This window comes from Canis lupus, unplaced genomic scaffold, assembly GCF_011100685.1.
Source record: "Canis lupus familiaris isolate Mischka breed German Shepherd unplaced genomic scaffold, alternate assembly UU_Cfam_GSD_1.0 chrUn_S1729H1925, whole genome shotgun sequence".
Lineage (NCBI taxonomy): Eukaryota > Metazoa > Chordata > Mammalia > Carnivora > Canidae > Canis > Canis lupus.
This window is the reverse complement of record NW_023330578.1, coordinates 40,432-47,824: the sequence shown is the minus strand read 5'-3', so window position 1 is coordinate 47,824 and position 7,393 is coordinate 40,432. Positions and strand designations below refer to the sequence as shown.

General features: G+C 54.9%; 1 protein-coding gene across 1 annotated transcript; it reads left to right on the top strand.

Annotated features, from left to right (window-relative positions):
* Positions 1–1,259: 1,259 nt before the first annotated feature.
* Positions 1,260–4,545, top strand: LOC119868245 (melanoma-associated antigen 8-like). The gene is made up of 2 exons (XM_038589189.1): positions 1,260–1,354; positions 3,042–4,545. The coding sequence occupies exon 2, from the start codon at positions 3,210–3,212 to the stop codon at positions 3,771–3,773; it is 564 nt and encodes a 187-aa protein (XP_038445117.1). The 5' UTR covers positions 1,260–1,354; positions 3,042–3,209; the 3' UTR covers positions 3,774–4,545.
* Positions 4,546–7,393: the final 2,848 nt, after the last annotated feature.

Here is a 7,393-nt window from a genome sequence, read left to right as displayed (position 1 = left end):
CTCGAGGAGCTTCCCAGTGACTATTCAAATACAGAATAGAGAAAAAGCACTGAGGCGCCAAAAGCTCATATAACATGCCCTGAGTCATAAAGCTAAATAAAGGTGAGGAAACAAAGACTCATCTTGGGGTCCAGCTTACCCTGTAGCTCATGCTCTGGTAGAAAGAAATACTTTCCAGACAGATAAGGAAGACCAAACTTAGTTACAGGTGATCTCAACCCCCAAAAGCATCAAAAGCCAAATTGTTCATCAGTTCAGACACTCAAATAACGGGTACTCTTGACCTTTCAAGAGCTCCATAGACAGGGGCCAGGTAGCCTTATCAGAGTCCAGAGGCTAGAGGGCAGGCATAGCTTTGATGAGGTTCCAGGGAGTTCTGGAGCTGAACTGATGCTTAGCCCATCCACAAATTCTATTTCAGCAGCTCCTTCAGAGATAACCAAGATAACCCAGCAGAGACAACAGGACACTGACATATAAAGAACTTCCAAATCTCAAGGTTTTTCACTGTAGAGGAGGAAGCTATAGTGATGTATGTGGTGGAGGATTAGGGCCAAAAACATCAGTAAAAACTCTTATGTAGCTTAATGCACATATAGATGATTACATCTAAAATTTGTATACATATGTGAATACACACAGGGTAGTGAACACACATGTAATTTCTTCCTCTGTCAGCCAAAGAGCCCTAGGAGCAATGACGCCGTATGCAATGAGCGAACTTAGTGCACAGACCTAGGTTTCTCACCCTTTATTACGGTAAATGGAACCAGGGCTCCCTGGAAAAAATGCTGATTCTAGAAATGGGACAGGGAAATATGCAAGTAGAGCCAGAAGCACCTTGTAGTGCCTGAAAATAAAGAAATGCTAAAAAAAAATAGATAAAAACAAACCAATGAAAACATTTCCAGGGGCGTGACGAAGGTATACAAAGAGGGAGCTAACAGGAAGAGCGCCCAGTGGCCAAACCTGCAACAAGTGAAACACAAATATATAGAATTGTGTTGGATTTTAACACAAAGAGTAATAGAAGTGCCCATGTGTCTGTACTGAGAAAAGAAGTTGACTTATTAAACACATAAATATGGGAAAATTGGCAGATATTTCGAGTCCATGGAGGACCCGCGAGAGGACCCAGGGAGCCTCCCACAGGTGTCCTCCTACCACCGCCACGCGGAGCCCATCTCCCGCGGACGTGCAACCAGCCCTTAGGGACCCCTGGCACGGGGTCCGGATATGACGTGGGCCGACTTCCGCCTCGGAGGTCTGAGGGAGCGGAGGGCCTCGTGTGGGGGGCGCACTGGGGTCCCCTGGAAGGAGGCCAGGCCCGGGCCTGCAGCAGCCAGGTGATCAGGTAGCACCGGGAGGAGGCTTGAGGGCGGGGGAGGGGCCCCGGAGGGCGGCGGGGGGGCGGGAGGAGGCCTGTCGGGAACCCCGAGAGATCACGCGGGGGGGGGGGGGGGAAGGCGGGGCCGTGGCTTGGAGCTGAGGCCTGGATGCTGGGGCCTGGGGCAGTGGCCTGAGAGGGGCAGGGGCACAAGGAGTGCTGGTTGGGCCGCGGTGAGAGGGCGGGGACCCAGGAGCCCAGGACAGAGGGGACCCGGCGGAGGTCAGGGCCCACGGTGAGCCCTGGAAGGCCACGAAGGAGCGGGACGGGGCCATATGGTGGCGGCGGGTGCGGCAGGCCTGGCACATCCGGGTACCCGAGAGCCTGAGGCCTGGTGTGGTGGGAGCAGACGCTGAGGGTGCTGGAGGGAGGGTCCCGGGGCTAAGGGGAGGCGAGGGATGGACCCTAAGAGGGACAGGGGGGACCCGGCGGAGGGTAACAAGGGCTGTGAAGCCCCCCCGGGAGATGGGGACTTGCCCTCACGTGGGAGTATGGGTGCTCAGATTTCCACATCCGGGCCTCCTGAGACATTGGGGGCCCCTGGCGTCAGGAGCAGGGCCTAGGACACGTGGGCAGAGGGGAGGGCCCCGGGTGCTGCTGGGAATCCCGGTGAGGATGCAGAAGAGGCCCGGGGGACCCTGCACCCCAGCCCAGAGTCGGTCCCGGGAAGGTTGTGGGTGCGGTTGGGAACACGTGGTGAGGCCCCCCCTCCGCATCTGGGCTCTCAGAGACCAGGGGGCTGGTGTTCAGAGCAGGGCCTCCCTGAGGGGGCAGAGGGTGGGCTCAGGTCCTGCTGGGTTCCTGGCGAGGATGTCCATGGAGGACGAGGGACCCCGCACCCCAGTCCACAGTCAGTCCCGGGAGGCAGGCCGAGTGGAGCCAAGCAGAGGCCTAGGCGCCCAGGGAGCCCCGCCAGCAGGGGTGGGGAAGAAGGGCCCAGGGAGCCTGTCCCCCGCCCTCCAGCTCAGCCCCCTCTGTGAGCCTTGGGAAGCCCCCAGGCTGGATCATCGTGCTGATGGAAAGACGGTTACTCCCTGTCCCCGGTGGGGTTGGGAGGAGGGAGGGCCTGGGTGTGAGCGCCCTGGCCTCGGTAGTCTGCCCGAGGGGTCCAGGGTCAGCTAGGGCTGGAGGCGAGGACCCCCGAGGGACTGAGACCCCCGAGGGAGTGGGTCCCCAGGGAGCCGCCAGCACCGCGGCCCTGCCCCTGCTTCAGCCTCGGGAGGCTGCCGGGGGGTGGACAAGTCCCGAGCTGCTTATTGGATGGTGCAACGAGGCCTCCCACACCTGTGGCCATTGAGCTGGAGCACTGCCTCCAGGGTGTGGGCAGCGGTGGGGTCAGGTGGGGTGAGGGGCAATGGCCCACACTTGGCTGGCAGCCAAGGCCAGGACTGCAGGGGCACTGAAGCCCTAGGGACGCAGCGTAGAATGGGTCCTGGGAGCCTCCGGGCCCGATGACCGCCTGGGGCGTGTCCTGGCTTGCCAGCCATGTCTCCTAGCGCCTGGGGGCTTGATGGAAGGGGCGCTGTTGGAGCCGGCCCAGGGCCAACCTGGGGTGTGACCCTCTTACTCCTCCTCCTCCTCCTCCTCCTCCTCCTCCTCCTCGTAGTCATCCCCTTCTTTGTCCTTCTCTTGCATGGTCTTTGCCCCCCCCCAGTAGGTGTCTGCTGCTGCTGGGGCCCTGAGTGCTCCCCAGAGCTCTCAGAGTGCCGACTCCTCCTCCAGTGGTGGGGCAGCTGAGAGCCATGCCCAGCCTGAGCCTCCTGGCCCCAGCGGCCCAGTGGAGGCAGGAGAGGGGGAGCCCTTGGCGGAGGGCAGTTTCCGCATGAAGACGGCTGCCCTGGTGGTATTCCTGCTCCTCAAGTATCGCACCAAGGAGCCCATCAGCAAGGCAGAGATGCTGGAGGTCTTCTCCCCAGAATACCAGGAGGACTTCCCCGCCATCTTGAGCCAAGCGTCCATCTGCTTGAGGCTGGTCTTTGGCCTAGATGTGATTGAAGTGGATCCCAGCAAGCACTCCTACGTCCTCAACCCCATCCTGGGCCTCACCTGGGATGGGATGCTGAGCAATCAGTGGGGTATCCCCAAGACCAGCCTCCTGGGGCTGGTCCTGGGGTTGATCCTCCTGCAGAACGGATGTGTCCTCGAGGAGGAGGTGTGGGAGACTCTGGGGTTCACGGGGGTGGATGATGGCAAGAACACATCGTCTATGGGGAGCCCGGGGACCCCCTCACCGACGTGTGGGTGCAGGAAGGCTACCTGCAGCGCCGGCAGGTTGCGGTCAGTGACCCTGCCCGCAACGAGTTCCTGTGGGGACCCAGGGCCTACAAGGAAACCAACAAGTTGCAGGTCATGGACTTTCTGCTCCAGGTCAGTAGCAACAACCTAGGGTCCTACCTGGTCCTGTGAGAAAAGATTCTGAGATAAGGAAACGTGGCCACATTCCCAGGGGCGGCCAGTCCCTTTTCAAGGTTTTGTGGGACCGGCATGAAGGGAGGCCTTAGGGTGCTTCCTCCCGGTGTTGTCCCATTGGATTTGTAAAGAGAAAGTCCTGGGCATTCTCAGGAGTTAAGGGCCAGGGCAGTTTGGGGGAAAGCAGGGCCAAGAGCCTCTCTCGGGGCATGGGCTCTATGATGACCCTGACATCCAGATCTTGTTTTCCTTGAGGAAGCTCTCCATGTTTGTTCTTTGGGAAAGAAGGTTCCCGCAGCCCAGTGTGTAAGTGACACGCACCCCTTCGCGTTCATACTTCTCCAGTTCAACATATTTTTTAAAGATTTATTTATTTATTTATTTATTTATTTATTTATTTATTTATTTAAATTTTTAGTTATTTATGATAGTCACAACAGAGAGAGAGAGAGAGAGGCAGAACACAGGCAGAGGGAGAAGCAGGCTTCATGCAGAGAACCTGACATGGGGCTTGATCCCGGGTCTCCAGGATCATGCCCTGGGCTGAAGGTGGCACTAAACCGCTGAGCCACCCTGGCAGCCCCCCAGTTCAAAGGTTAAGAGTTTTGTCATGTCCTTGATACAAATTGAGACCTTCCCTCCTTGTTTGGGTTCTTGATGAAATCACAGGGCAATGGCGTTGGAATCTGTTGGAAAGGCCAAGAGTGGAGCAGGCAAGTGCTGGAGTGTGGAAATAGGAAAATAAACCTTGTTCACTTTTGCTTATTACCTTTACCATGTATTATTTTTCCAAATAACATCAATGTGCGCTCCTGCATTCCCTTGGTTTTGCGGGAACGGGACAGATGGATCCTGACTGAGGCCAGAGGGCCCTGCTGGCGGCTCCCTCATGGCCACACAGCGGCTGAGCTCTGCTCCCTGCAAGGCCCTGTGTGTGAGCACTGGGGACAGCGGGCCCGTGGTCACACTGCGTTCAGGGACTGAGTCTAGTGCCACTATCCCACAGGAAGGCAGGGAGGGATGTCCTGAGACTTGCGCCAGCTCGCCAGCCTCGAGTTTTTCCTGGAATTGTGGGAGCTCTGAGTTGCCCCCAGCAGGGCAAGAAGCCCATGCCAGTGTCACAGCCATTGAATCCTATGTGGTCTGGGAGGGTTGAGTGCAGACAGCTCATTCTGCTCAGTTTCTCATTGGTTCCCCTTACTGTCCCATCCTGGGATATGTCACAGGAACAGGAAATTCTTAGGGCAAGGGTGTGGCAGTGGACATTACAATAAGGCTGGACCTTCTCCCAACCACTAACGGTCCTCATTTGTCAGTGGTCCCGTGTGCCGGTCTCTCCTGAAATGGGACAGTAACAGAGACTGGCAGGTGGCAGTGCATCAGGGGAAAGAGCACATTGTCAGCCCGTGGAGATTTTCGAGGTTCTTGCCATGGGAAGTGCAGCAAGGTGCTAGGAGTGAGGAGGGATTGCTGCCCCTGAACCACCACAGCCAGGTGAGTGTGCAAAGTAGTGACAATCAGATGTGATCCTGCCTTGGAAGCACCCGCCCCGCAGCCGGTGGGCATTGGTGGCATTCTGTAGACGAGCCTCTGTGCCCCACAGAGAAGGCCAGTGGGCATTCCTTCCTGCCACCTGACCTTGGTCTCTGAGACACGGCCACCAATCCCCTCAGGCCCCGCATGAGTTCCTTCGGGAGGCCGGCAGCCCGCTGCCCAGTGGCCGGGCCGGGATTGCGGGCGTCCTGCTCCTGGGGCCCAGCCGGCAGCCCCCACAGCCCCTGCTGCCCACCCTGCCCTGTCTCTCCTGACCGTGGCCTCAGCCTGCAGACCTTGGGGTTTGGTCCTGTCTCCCCACTGCCAACCGCTCCCTCCCCAGTGCTGCTGTTCACGGGTGCTCATCTTGCTGTGGGGGTTGCCAGACGGGGATCCCCTCTCTGCCTACCTGTGCTCCCAGGGGTGCTGACCAGGCTGCGCCAGTGGTTTGTGACCTAGGAGCTGGTAAACGACTCTCCTAGCTGGTGACCCTGGTGACTATGCCAGGTGGGTATTGTCAGACATCTGGTTCATAGCCATCGTTCTGTGAACCTGGTATTTTTTTGTTTTGTTTTTGTTTTTGTTTTAGATTTTCATTTTATTATTATTTTTTATTTTTTATTTATTTTTATTTTTTTAAATTTATTTTTTATTGGTGTTCAATTTACTAACATACAGAATAACCCCCAGTGCCCGTCACCCATTCACTCCCACCCCCTGCCCTCCTCCCCTTCTACCACCCCTAGTTCATTTCCCAGAGTTAGCAGTCTTTACGTTCTGTCTCCCTTTCTGATATTTCCCACACATTTCTTCCCCCTTCCCTTATATTCCCTTTCACTATTATTTATATTCCCCAAATGAATGAGAACATATAATGTTTGTCCTTCTCCGACTGGCTTACTTCACTCAGCATAATACCCTCCAGTTCCATCCACGTTGAAGCAAATGGTGGGTATTTGTCATTTCTAATAGCTGAGTAATGTGGTTTATGTATACAATGGAATATTACTCAGCTATTATTATTTTTTAATACGAAAATTATTTTTTGTTGATGTTCAATTGGCCAACATACAGAATAACACCCAGTGCTCATCCCGTCAAGTGCCCCCCTCAGTGCCCGTCACCCATTCACCCCCACCCCCCGGCCTCCTCCCCTTCCACCATCCCTAGTTCGTTTCCCAAAGATAGGAGTCTTCATGTTCTGTCTCCCTTCATTTTCTGTCTCCCACACATTTCTTCTTCCTTCCCTTCTATTCCCTTTCACTATTATTTATATTCCCCAAATGAATGGGACCATATAATCTTTGGGGCAACAGTCCAGTGACTGCTGGAGCCGGGGGTTTGATCCGATTGACTTATTTCACTCAGCGTAATACCCTCCAGTTCCATGCATGTTGAAGCAAATGGTGGGTATTTGTCATTTCTAATGGGTGAGGAATATTCCATTGTATACATGGACCACATCTTCTTTATTCATTCATCTTTCGATGGACACCGAGGCTCCTTCCACAGTTTGGCTATTGTGGACAGTGCTGCTATAAACATCGGGGTGCAGGTGTCCAGGCGTTTCATTGCATCTGCATCTTTGGGGTAAATACGCAGCAGTGAAATTGCCCGTCGTAGGGCAGATCTATTTTTAACTCTGAGGAACCTCCACAGGGTTTTCTGCATTAGTTCACATTCCCACCAACAGGGCAAGTGGGTTCCCTTTTCTCTGCATCCTCTCCAACATTTGTTGTTTCCTGCCTTGTTAATTTTCCCCGTTCTCACTGGTGTGAGGTGGTATCTCATTGTTGTTTTGATTTGTATTTCCCTGATGGCAAGTGATGCAGAGCATTTTCTCATGTGCTTGTTGGCCATGTCTATGTCTTCCTCTGTGAGATCAATGGGGAAGCACTGGGAGCCTTTCCCCTAAGATCGGGAACAAGACCGGGTTGTCCACTCTCACCACAGCTATTCAACATAGTACTGGAAGTCCTAGCCTCAGCAATCAGACAACAAAAAGACATTAAAGGCATTCAAATTGGCAAAGAAGAAGTCAAACTCTCCCTCTTTGCCGATGAC

Bases quoted from the DNA above. Each gene is read 5' to 3' on its own strand.
- LOC119868245 (XM_038589189.1), top strand. From the start codon at position 3,210: ATGAAGACGGCTGCCCTGGTGGTATTCCTGCTCCTCAAGTATCGCACC.